This window comes from Clinocottus analis, unplaced genomic scaffold (assembly GCF_023055335.1).
Source record: "Clinocottus analis isolate CAN_PGR_092001 unplaced genomic scaffold, fCliAna1.0.p SCAF_30, whole genome shotgun sequence".
NCBI classification, from domain to species: Eukaryota; Metazoa; Chordata; class Actinopteri; order Perciformes; family Cottidae; genus Clinocottus; species Clinocottus analis.
Window position 1 is genome coordinate 2072966 of NW_027176043.1, and position 13710 is coordinate 2086675.

General features: G+C 45.6%; 1 protein-coding gene across 1 annotated transcript in view; it reads right to left on the minus strand.

Moving 5' to 3' along the window:
• Positions 1-13710, minus strand: part of clmna (calmin a) — a 41175-nt gene that overhangs the window by 11772 nt on the left and 15693 nt on the right. Inside the window, exon 2 of the mRNA XM_068595510.1 lies at positions 1625-1686. Coding sequence (XP_068451611.1) covers positions 1625-1686 — 62 coding nt within the window. The remainder of the gene's footprint in view (positions 1-1624; positions 1687-13710) is intronic.

Consider the following 13710-nt stretch of genomic DNA (forward strand, 5'->3'; position numbering starts at 1 on the left):
AACCAAGGGTCTGAGGACGAGAGGATCGCATTGCTGTGCAGATTAAATGTGTGATTTATGGTATTGGGCCGTATGAAGAAACCTCTCAAGGCTACAACGATGATAGAAATCAGAGCAAGAAGGAACCGTAATTACCAGCATGTCACAGATGACCCTGTCAATAAGTGGGTCACATCAGACCAAAGATTGATATCAAAATGTTAATACATGCTAATAATCTACTATTTATTCATTTATAGCATAGGCTCTAATTTCTACTTATTTTGGCATACATTATTTTTGCAGGTTTTTTTCTCCTTCATGACACACTTAAATAAATGTGTATATATATATATATATATATATATATATATATATATATATATATATATATATATATATATATATATGTGTGTGTGTGTGTGTGTGTGTGTGTGTATATGTTGTTGTATTTTGTTTATTTCTAATTATTCAATCCTTTTGTAATAACTTGTGTGTCCCCTTCAGGCCTCCATACCACTCTCGCTTCTCGTCCCTTTCATTCGCAGGATTCTCATTGGTTCCCTCGGAGTGTTTCTCCTGCATGGGGCCCAGAGGAGGGGCCCAGAGCCCAGAGGAGGGGCCCGGAGCCCAGAAGAGGGGCCCAGAGCCCAGAAGAGGGGCCCAGAGCCCAGAGGAGGGGCCCAGAGCCCAGAAGAGGGGCCCAGAGGCCAGAGGAGGGGCCCAGGGCCCAGAGGAGGGGCCCAGAGCCCAGAGGAGGGGCCCAGAGCCCAGAGGAGGGGCCCAGAGCCCAGAGGAGGGGCCCAGAGCCCAGAAGAGGGGCCCAGAGCCCCCCGGCTATTGTTCCCACACAGCAGCGAGCTGGGAGGTTTGAGAATGAGGAGGAGGAAGAGGAGGAGGAGGAGGACCACCCTGCGATAGCTCGACCTGGAACATCTCCACCGCTCCTTTAGATTAACATTTTGAAGCCTGATGAAACTTTAATCGTGCACAGGCGGCTCCACGCGACCACATGCAGGATTCATGAGAGCGGGGCGGAGAGACTGCGACTGTCGTTTGATGTTCAGCCGCAGTGTGAAACACAGACAGCGAGCCGGGCGGGGCCAGCCCAGCTCCACCACGCGATCTGTGGTGAAGACGGAGCTGCTCCACCCGGGACGTCTGCAGGGAGCGGCCATGTTGGCCATTAAAACACATCACCAGCTCCCCCCCAACACACACACACACACACACACACACTGAACTATAAACGGCTGCGGTGACATCATGTCATGACCATACTTGGACATTATAGCAATGTTGTAGCTATAAATAGTGTAAAAAGATACAATGAGCAATATTATTATTAACATATTTTATTATATTTATCATAGCAATACTATTATCACATTTTTGAGCAATACTGTTATATTTTTACCTATTATCTATTTTTTACCTTAAGTTTATTGTAATCTGTCAGGAGGACTGAGCAAAATAATCTTTTTGTTGAACAGAATAACTGTCATGTGTGCGTATGACAGTAAGATCTGGAATCTTAAATAAAACACGCCGCCGCGTCGCCCGGCGCTCTACGAGCAGCTCTCCCGTTACAGAGCGTGGACGCCAGGATTACAGCCGCTCTGCTTTGTGTATTTCTGCAACAAACCTTTTCCAAGTGCAGGTTCATCCACCGGGTGAAGGTCCTCTTCTGAACCAGCTCTCTTTCCACTGCAACACAGAAACAGAAGAACAGGATTTCAGCCTCCGGCAGACTGACGCCCTCAGCGCTCAGAGAGCGTCACTCGGGCCTCGCCAGAAGCACACCCCGTCACCTCGTCACCATTTCAACTGATAACTGATATTTGCAGTGAGCTGCGCGGTGGCCGTACTCTGAACTAACCCTTTGAGCTTCTGGTGGAGGAGGCCGTGCACCACACAGGTGTTTCCACTTACTGCGGCTGATTAGAGCTCATGCAACACGAGACATGTTCGCACACGGGCACCTCTGGAATGACCATGACGTGATGGAAATGTTGCCGTGCGCCACCGCACTCAAAAGTAAAGCATGACATTATTAACATATGTTTGGGCTTTTTTTCCTTTACGCAGTTGCTGCTAAACTCAAGACGTAACAACTTGTAAAACAACGTGGTAACTCGGTACAATACCAGGTAAAAAGTACATTGTTTGCTGTGTACCTTTTGTTTTGAGGGTTAATTAGCAAGTGTTAGCATGCTAACACGTCAAACCAAGAAGGTAAAATGCTATACCTTGTTAGCATCACCTTGTTAGCATCACCTTGTTAGCGTCACTGTGAGCTTGTTAGCATGCTGATGCTAGCAGTTAGCTTCACAGAGCCTGTAGAAAGGATGCCAAAACTATATGATGCACATTCAGAGTACACAAGGGTCCACGAGGGAACATTTTACTACGAAAACATCACATGGTCGGTACAAATGTATTGTTCATGAGTTATTAGTGTTACATGACTTAACCCGTTAAAAACTGTGGAACCAATATTGTCTCGAGACCTCTTTTTCCCAGAGTCGTTGTAGGAACCCCAAATTAATTCCAATACTTGTGTTTATTTTGTGTATTTGTTCAGCAAAGTCTCGGGAAAAAAATGTATATCTGCAAAAAAACACTTTTATCACAAATTTTGATTATAACTATGAACATCCAGCAGGATATGAGCCCGATTCCCCAAAAATTCCTTCTGGAGCGGTCCCAGAGTTTTTTAGACGGTGTGGTTCAGGGTCTTAACAACGGCCCACATCCTTATAAGACACCTTTTTGGAAAGATTAGGACCTAAAAAATTGGAATCTGCAACAAAAAACACAATAAAACAAAGTTGTGGGGTGTTACAAAGACGTTTCAGTTAAAAACAAAACAGTGTTAAAAGTGTAAAAATTGAAAAATGACGTATTTTATGCCAAAACTTTGTCTGAATGGGGCATGCTGGGACTTAAAATGGTCATGTGCTTCCACACTTGCTGTATGACGCCGTATGAGGAACGTGAGCAGAACAGGAAGCCTTGAGGACCAAGGCTTGTCCGATGATGGGCGGGGGGATTTTCCAGAAGGTTAATTTCCTGGGTTTCTGGATCGGGAGGTTGCTGCAACGTCTGTGGACGTCCACGCTGACTCTGCCGCACCAGAGCGCAGACATGGGAGGGGGGACTCTGGAGAGGTTTCCATGGCAGCAAAGTCAGCGGTTATTCATCTTTATGACCAGTACGGCTCACTGGAGGCACTGGGGCTCGCTCTGCATTACACACTCACACACACACACACACACATCCAGGGTAAGGAAAGCTCCGGCTGATGCGATGGTATTGATTGTTTCTTGCTTTCTGCGCTGGGAACATGCTCCAAAGAGGACCGATGGGGCGGACAGCAGTAAACACCAGGAACAGGAGAATAAATGCTGCTCTGTGGGGGGAGGGGCAGTCATACCACATCACCCTCTGAGTCGTAGAGCAGTGGCATGTGGAGGGCCCAGCTACTGATTTGTTAATGAGCGCCTTCAGTGGGGTAGCAGTCTGTCCCGTATAGAGCTGCTGAATCGGGGGGACGGGAACGCCCCAAACGCAGAGAATCCCCCCACGCTGCTCTCTGACAATGCTGGAGTTGGGTTGGTATTCAAGAGGCGTAGCTGAGGCTTTAATGCATGAATCTCTGTCAGAGTAGACACAGAGAGGAGGTGGAGGAGGGGAGGGAGGGGAGAGAAGATGAAGAGGATGACAAGAAGAGGAGATGACGGGGAATGAAGGGCGAGATGGAGCCTGAAGGCAGACGAGCGAGATAACTGAGAAGCACTTTCAAGAACATTACCGCTACAAACGAAAGGGAAGGTGGTTGGCATTACGAATCCATTGATAGAAGCTTCAATAGCCCGGAGGACAAATGATTCAACGAATCTAGTCGTAAACACTTGCTCTATAACGCATGCCAAATGACAAAGCTTTACAATAGCAGCAAGGCCAGCAGCCATCACCAGCTTCCCTCTGAAGACGCACTTTGCCCTTCAGCTCTGTCAAACAGAATGAATAAATCATGCAAGTTCAAGTTACAAGGTCTCTCTTCACCTTGGGCTGAAAAAAGGGAGCATTCGGTACGTCCGTCTGGCTGAACCTTGCAGCTTCCGCTGGACGGGTGCAGCTCGAAAGGAAACGAGAGGCCGCTGCTTCCAGGAGTGGAAGAAAACTGCAATGTGCCCAAACAATTGTGCTGGATTTGCCAAGGAATCCATTGGGAATCGAAGCCAGAGTTCGCCTCGTAAGAACGGAAGAAATGTCGCCAGACGTTAAGTGACTAGCGGGCGACAGAAACGACTTCTGACACTGTCTCGTCTCAAATGTCTTTGAAGGGAGTTGATGAGCACGTGAACAGAAGAGCTGCTTCACCGCCATCGGCTTGAAGGGAGGTGACATGAGCCGGCCACGGAGTAAAGTTAGTGGGTTATCAAATATATAATTCTCAAACATACATGCATGAAACTGATCAGGTGAAACCAGTGGGAAGGACCTTTCACATGGCTCCAAAGCCACGAACCAGCAGCTCCTGCTTGACTTTGAGGCAGAACATGATGTCATCCCCCACGCTGACGCAAGACGACTCAGCCGAGACACTGGGCTTTTTCTTGGGCTGAAAAGGAGACAACAAACTGTCGGACGCAGTCTGGCAGGCAGATTTGGCTTCTTCTTGGTTGACATAACAAACAAGGGCAAGACCGCAGAGACTTTGTCTTCCATTTTGTTCTGGTCTGTCTGCACTGGTGGCATGACAGGAAGCAGCTGATTTCACATTATGGATCCTTTGAGACCATTTTGCACAGTTTCTTTTAACCCGATTATGTATAAAAACCCTGCATGCGCCAATGGGTACGTTGACTTGAATTATGATGTGTTCAAGGTCTACTAAGTAAAATGAATATTTGGTGAATTCATAAAGCTATCATGAGGTGTGTCACATGTAATGAACAGCTGGAGCTACAGGTTGGAGGCATTCATTGGGAATAACCAACCATATCTTAACACTCCACTTACTTTGAACTCAGACTGCTTTCAACTGCTAATGACTGCATCTAAACAGATTAGATAAGGGATTCAAAAGGAGTTAATACTGGCTTTGAATTTGATAAAATGCTATCAAACCCCAAACCTACCATGCAGTGCAGGAACAAAGAAGAGTGTTAGGATTCAGCTATGTTCAGACCTTCATGAGTGAAGGGTTTCCTGAGCATGGAAATCAGTTGTATTTTGATATATAATCTTGTACAAGTGTATGTTTTTTTAATGGTTGCACAAGAGCACTGGTTCTCAAACTGTTTCTGTCACCACTTAGAGGAATCAAAATGTTCGGGCCCACCGCCCCAACAACATGGGAACAAAATGGTTCCACTTGTTGAGACTCCTCCATCCGTGCTTTATTAATTAATAGATTAAAGAAAATGTAAATTTCTCTCAAGTAAACCAGATTGTTCCATCTGACAAAAACTAACAACATGTGCAATCACTTTGTTAAAACAATGCAAATAAAGCTATATATGTGCACAAAATAATTCATATTTGGCAAAAGGATGAGCAAGGAAGCCGGTTAGATCCCTGTTTTCTCCCCAGAGTTTCATGTTGAAGTGCCCTTGAGCAAGGCACTGAAGCCCCAGAGCTTCACCGCAGCACAAAGCTCCTTCATTACTGAGGATGGTACAATGCTTTTTTTAGAGTATCTGCATCTCCTCCAACGCCCCACCTGTAATACCTCTGCGCCCCACTAGAGGGTCGCGCCCCACAGTTTGAGAACCTCTGGTCTAGAGGCAACATCAAGGATGAATCCACTGGAGACCATGAATACATACACTCCACCAGAACCAAAGCATAGGTGGAAGGATGTTGATCCTCTAGCCGGCAGACGCTAGAAGACAAATAATAAGCCAATAACGTAGAGCAGTAATATTCAGTAATATTCAGTAATATTGAGTAATATTCAGTAATATTGAGTAATATTCAGCAGAGCCGCTATGAGACCAGGACAGTTCATCAACAGGAGGTGACGACGTCAGATGACTACTCTCTTGGCCACCTGCATAAAACAAACCACGAGCGCTGACAATATGGCACATTCATCAGGATACACTGAGGTTTCCCAGCAAGTCCGGACACGGTGAGCTAATCTTTCATAAAAGCGTCAAACACTTAAGACGTGGTGCGCTCGGCCGTCCTTCCCTAACAGAAACCAGAGCTCCGCTTTGGATAGTATACCTGGAACAATGACATCAGCTGACGGCTTTTTAATGCTGCACATGCTGGGTCTCTTTTAAAGTTACGGACAGTTTTATTTTACAAGCCCGAGTGTGTGTGCGTCTCCCCGCGGCCACTGGTTACGTAACTACACACAAAACGAGCTTTGTTCATGTAATGTGGAAAACTGCAGCTTTGCGAAAACACAAATACAGCGCCTGTGTGTGCTGCAGTGGATCTGTGTTGGTTATTTTATGAAGCGAGACGTACGGTAGGAGAAGGGTTTGGTCCTTCATCCTGAGGGGAGCGTCCTCATCACTCTGTTTGCCCCGCCCTGCTCGCTCGGTGCTCTGTACAAATGTGTGTGTCAGCACGTGAGTGCCACTACGTCTGGTGTATAATGCATGCCAAGGGAAATCCAAACAGTCTATTCTAGTCCGATTCTATAGTTTTATACACATTAGATGTCCAGCTAAGGGATAATAACTATATGTTCTAATATAAAAGTATATATCAGAGCTCCCACTATGTTTAGCTCCAGGCTTGGTGAGCTGTAATGCCCAAAATCACAAATACAAATGATCCTCAGAGGGCTTCACAGTCTGTACACGTCACATCTGTCCTGGGACTCACATCGGATCAGGAACAACTCCCCCTAATAAAAGGTGGAGTGTGATTTGCATCCGGGCTTGAGTTAACACCGGTTTAGTCATCGCAGGATCAACTTTCACCCAGCAGCCGATGTTCACGTCCCGTGTGAAACCAGAACTCAACGTGGACTCATTTGTCACACAACATTTGTATTTATGTTTGGCGACGTCCGTAGTTATTTTAATCCAAACCACAATCTTCTTCATTTTTTGTTTCAAGCACTGGAGAGAGTGAAATAAAAAAGTAACCATTGCTGGATGCTTCTGATCTGAGCTGCAGACACAACGCCAGGCGGCTCCAGAGTAGAGCCAATAGACATGAAGCTGTTTCACTTCCTGTTCACTGGTTGGATGTATTTGGTATTTGGTCATTATAATCTGCACAAGGCTGAATAAAATGCATAACAACAGGAAGCCTAAAAGGTGGTTTTATACCTTAAGTGTACAAAGAATGAACATGTTCCTCGTCCCCTCTGAGTGCTTTGGTTCATCTTATTTGCTTGCCATGCAAACAGCGGAGGCTCAGCTGAGTCTACCGAAACCACATGGACACGTTCAGCGTGACCACTCTTTTATTACAGCTGGGTGGAGGGGGGGGGGGGCACAAAGGAAGTAAGCAAATACAATTAAGTGGCAATTAGCTCCGGCGTCTATAAATGAACACTCATCTATAAAAAAAACTAGACCGGCAATGAGTGACTCTTTTGTGTCTCTTTGCTTTGTGAATTCCAACCAAAGCACACAAGTTAATTGTGCTGTCGTCCCTCAGAGGGAGGATCAATGTAGATCAGTCACACAGAGGGCATTGTTTCCCTGGAAGGCCACACTGCACAAACACTAGCAGCACAAAGGTCCATCTTATATCACAGACTGTATTTAATCAGGTAGTATCCATTAAGATGGAGATATTATTTAAGACCTAACAATCTCTGTATGCATATATATATACAGAGATTGTTAGAGATGTGTGTGTGTGTGTGTGTCATTGGAATGTGAGGTATTGACCAGGAACATGGGGTCAGTACCATACACTCTTTGTCCATTAGCGAGCGTTTGCAGGTCGTTTCCTGTATGACTGTAAAATCAAAGTCAGCATCGATACGTAACGGAGGAATAAAAGATCCCTGCGGCGCCCATCACTGATGGAAAATGGTCACAACCCCACAATAGTCAGAGTCCTCCCTGTAAACTGGGTTCAAACTCAACTGACCTGAAGACCTAGACCTAAAGACTGCAGGTCTAGACTGTGTGTGAAGGCACACCTGCCCACCTGGTGAAGAAGCAGGGACCAAACAAATGCAATGCAAACACAATGGGAACTATGGGAACCACTGCAAAGCAAACAAACAGTCCAGCAGCTGTCTGCAGAGTTACTGCAGAACAGCCAGTGTTGGCCCACACTTCAGACAGGTGAGAGAACTCAGTCCAACAACACCTGTTATCAACCAGGTGAGGCAATGTGGGGAGAAATATCTCAACGCCTCCACATCAATATCACAACAATATTCTACTGCTGGCATTTGGTGCTTTTACTAAATATTTACACAATATTTTTAACAAATAATCATCATGTGGATTTCATGCCTGAGTGGATCAGCTGTTCCAGCGAGCGACCTGCGGACGTTTCGCTTTGGAGCAGATTGAATTAAAACGTAGTTTCCTTTTCAAGCACTTCCTGTCGTATGGAAGAGAGACGTCTGATCGCTTATGATTGAGACAGACCTCCTTATCCAACAGGAACCTTTTAACGCCTCACAGAATCGTGTTCGGTTTACTTTTCAACATCGGCAACTGAAGGCTGAAATAACCTCAGATTGCAGACGACTAAAGCTTTTGTTGTCTGAGAAGCCAGAAGCTTATTTTTAGTGAATGCTAAACGGACTGTACCTGTGCAGCGCTGCTCTAGCCCTCGGTCCACTCAAACACGCCTTTCACCCCTTCACCCCTTCACCCCTTCACACAGGTTTCAAGGGCACACTTCAGTTAAGTGTCTTCTCCAGAGACGCATCGACTTGGACTAAAGGAGCCGGGGATCGACCCACCGAGCCTCTGACAACGGGCTCCACCGCCGAAGAATGTTACCTCAATGTAAGTGACACGCTTTCAGTGAACAGCCGGAGCCCAATGTACTCCACCCAATGTACTCCACCCAATGTACTCCACCCAATGAACTCCACCCAATGTACGCCAACCAATGTACTCCACCCAACGTACTCCAACCAATGTACTCCAACCAATGTACGCCAACCAACGTACTCCAACCAATGTACTCCAACCAATGTACTCCAACCAACGTACTCCAACCAACGTACTCCACCCAATGTACTCCACCCAATGTACTCCAACCAATGTACTCCAACCAATGTACTCCAACCAACGTACTCCAACCAACGTACTCCAACCAATGTACTCCAACCAACGTACTCCACCCAATGTACTCCACCCAATGTACTCTACCCAATGTACTCCAACCAATGTACTCCAACCAATGTACTCCACCCAACGTACTCCAACCAATGTACTCCAACCAATGTACTCCAACCAACGTACTCCAACCAATGTACTCCACCCAATGTACTCTACCCAATGTACTCCACCCAATGTACTCCACCCAATGTACTCCAACCAATGTACTCCAACCAATGTACTACACCCAACGTACTCCAACCAATGTACTCCACCCAACGTACTCCAACCAACGTACTCCAACCAACGTACTCCACCCAATGTACTCCACCCAATGTACTCCAACCAACGTACTCCAACCAACGTACTCCAACCAATGTACTCCAACCAATGTACTCCAACCAATGTACTCCACCCAACGTACTCCACCCAATGTACTCCACCCAATGTACTCCACCCAATGTACTCCAACCAATGTACTCCAACCAATGTACTCCACCCAACGTACTCCAACCAATGTACTCCAACCAATGTACTCCAACCAATGTACTCCACCCAATGTACTCCACCCAATGTACTCTACCCAATGTACTCCAACCAATGTACTCCAACCAATGTACTCCACCCAACGTACTCCACCCAATGTACTCCACCCAACGTACTCCAACCAACGTACTCCACCCAATGTACTCCACTCAATGTACTCCACCCAATGTACTCCACCCAATGTACTCCAACCAATGTACTCCAACCAATGTACTACACCCAACGTACTCCAACCAATGTACTCCACCCAATGTACTCCACCCAATGTGCTCCACCCAATGTACTCCACCCAATGTACTCCACCCAATGTACGCCAACCAATGTACTCCAACCAATGTGCTCCACCCAATATACTCCACCCAATGTACTCCACCCAATGTGCTCCACCCAATGTACTCCACTCAATGTGCTCCACCCAATGTACTCCACTCAATGTACTCCCCCAATGTACGCCAACCAATGTGTTCCAACCAATGTGCTCCACCCAATGTACTCCACCCAATGTACTCCACTCAATGTACTCCACCCAATGTACTCTACCCAATGGACTCCACCCAATGGACTCCAACCGGCCGCCACATTGTGTTCCTGAGGCAGAACGACGTGGGTGAGAGTCCTGTGTTGGACGCGTCCACCCTGACCTCCTCAACGCGGATGCGATATGAACAATGAGTTGGACTGAAACCTTTGCTGACTTGTTGTCTTGCTCACGGTCCAGGGAAGAGCCCCCCTTCTTCTGTCTGCAGGGTTCAGCTCCAGGAAAACAAGCCCAGGTGCTAATTCACTACGACGGGGGAATTATTACGAATGGCTTGCGGCCGCTGACAGCACCGTGAGTTGTGCGTCACCGGCTCACCGCTGTCCGCCCCGTGCTGTGATTTGTTCTTTCATGCATCTGATTGCAAGTATGCACCAACTCTCTGAAGCAGCTCATGATCTTTGTGAATTGATCCGCTTCTACATTGAGGCTCATTTGCCAATTTAGCTCCAAACGTCTGAAGCCGGAGCTCACAGAGCAGCAGCTCTGTCTCTGGGCAGCGCTGCTCTTTTCGTCTTCGCGGCCTTAAAGATGAATCCTTTGATGAATTCGCCCCAGCGTGTATTTATCGACCGAGTCGACTAAGGCCGACACAAATGACTCAAAGGTTGCCGTGGTAATCCACGACCGAATCTGTATTTTGTTATGCTTCGTGCTGGAGTCTTCCTCATCCTGCCTGGATGAAGTTCACAATAACGAGCGGCTCGCTGTACATCATCCAGACTTATCAGGAGTTATCCTCACATGGGTAGTGCAGGTTGTGGTTGAAAAAGGTATTTTTACGAGCTATGGCTGTTATTTATTGGGTGTGATAATTGTAGATTGTACAGCTGTTAAAAAGAAAAGAAAGGAAAATCCTTAAAGTTAGATTTTTGTCCTCATCTCTCATTATACAATAAGAGCAAAGTAAAGTACACAATAAGTAAATAATGACCACAAGTTTACTGGAGACGGACAGAGTCTCTTTATCTGTGTGTGTGTGTGTGCGTGTGCGTGTCCGTGTGTGCGTGTGTGTGTGTGTGTGTGTGTGTGTGTGTGTGTGTCCCTATCTGTGCATTATGTCTGACATTAAGACAGAATCCCTCACAGCGTGTTCTTTGCTCCTGCCTTCAGTCCAGTGAATGAAACAGGAAGTGGAGGACGGACCCGGCTCTGGGCTCCGACGACCCGGCTGCCAATTAGAGCCACGGAGACGACTTCTTCCCTTCTGATGAAAGGGTGAAAACAAAAAAAAGAAAAAAGGAAGGAAGGCCTGCTGATGCTGTGAAGCGCCCACGCGGCACAGCTCACTTTGAACACGGCAGATGAAAGACGAGGAGCCAGAGACGCTCCTGCTCCGTGGTGTCATATCAGACCGGGAGTGGGTTTGTGTCTGGGTAGCCCCCGGTAACACAGGAGAATATTAAAACATACTTTTATTGAGATATTCATCCAGCTGCTGTGATGCAGAGGTGTTACATAACTGCAGAGTTCACAGACAGAGTCACATCTCACCTGGGACAGACAGCGGCTGCGTGAGGATGGCATGGTACCATATTAACACTGAGCGGTCTGAAATACCGCTCGATGGACGAGCACACAGCTGATGCTAACGGATGACTTCAGACAGAAACACATGGACACCACAACCAGGAACAAACTCACTGCAGCCAAAGCTAATGATGCTACTGCGTGTAGCCTGTTAGCGCTGTGGACGAGGATCTAGTGATGTAATACACATCACATCCAACGACAGGACCTACGAAGCCTGATGCTATGTTCACCTCTCTCTCTCTTTCCCCCTCTCCCTCTCTCTCTCCCTCTCTCTCTCTCTCTCTCTCTGTTGTTTTTTTTTCAATAAAATAAAACATTTGCATGAAGCAAACCAATCCACTTTTTCATGTTGAGAGCATTAAAATGACGCCAAAAAATGTTTGATTAATCGAGAGTTAACTATGAAATAAATGCGATTAATCCCGATTAAATATTTTAATCGCTTGACAGCATTAATATATATATATATATATATATATATATATATATATATATATATATATATATATACATATATTTTTTTTTATATATTTATATATATATATATATATATATATTTTTATATATATATATATATTTATATATATATATATATATATTTATATATATTTATATATATATATATATATATATATATATATATATTTTTTTTATATATATATATATATATATATATATATATATATATTTATATATATTTATATATATATATATATATATATATATATATATATATATATATATATATTTTTTTTATATATATATATATATATATGCTGCAGCTGGACCCGCTCTGCACTTCAAGTGTCTGAACAAACTGTGGACAACGGCCTCGATCAGCTGGTTCCTGTGTGGTCGCTGCTGCCGACACATGACTGACACCGTGTTGGCTTAACGGTTAACGACTATTGGATGGGAGGAGAAGCCAGAGATAAGACGAGGGCCAACCAGCATGTGTGCAGAGGAGGTGACTCATCACGCTCATATGTGAGAAAGGGTCAATAGTCCTGGGACCAGAGGGGGGACCGGACCAAAGGAGAACTTTAAAACACAGAAAGGGGAGGTGTACAAAATGTATGAAATGCAGCGTAGAGCAATGCGTAGAGCAACAACACAGAGCAACGACGCGTAGAGCAACGTGTAGCACAATAACGCGTAGAGGAAGTCAATTTTGTTTGCTCATGTCGCGTCGCATGGCATTACAATGCCTGGCTGCATTATGTTGCATTGCTTTAAAGTTGCGTTGATCAACACAGATTAACACAACTTAAAGCAATGCAACTGTAAAGCAATGCTACGTGCTGCAGCATCCCCACAGCCAGACATTCGACATGAGGCCCTGCAGAGCAGTGAGCCTGCTCAGTGTCCTGGAAGACAGATCAGATCCCCACACAGAGCGACCCTCGCTCTTCTTCTGGACCTCCATAGCAACCTGGTATCTCTCTGTCATCCAGTCGACATGTTTGTGCAACCACCGGTCAATGGCCAGACACAAGCGCTCGTCCTCGTGTCATTGGCCCTGAAACACACTGTCCCTCTGAGAATAATTAAACTGCCTTTTGTTGCTGCAAATATCAAGAGCTTGTGAATGTTGCAGTGTTTGTTAGAGGCAGCACTATAAACCTGCTCAGGAGTCCTTGAACGGGGCCATAAACACTTCTCATTAAGATCTGCAAACTAACGCTTCACACCGAAGCTCTTCCTTGTTGAGAGGTAAGCAGCAACGGGAGGTTGACTAAACTATGGGATGCCATTAGCCCAAAAAAAGCAAAGGGTTCAATATGAGATAAGAGCTTTGGTTACATCAGAGCAATCTCTCAGAGTGCTGCACTGAAACCC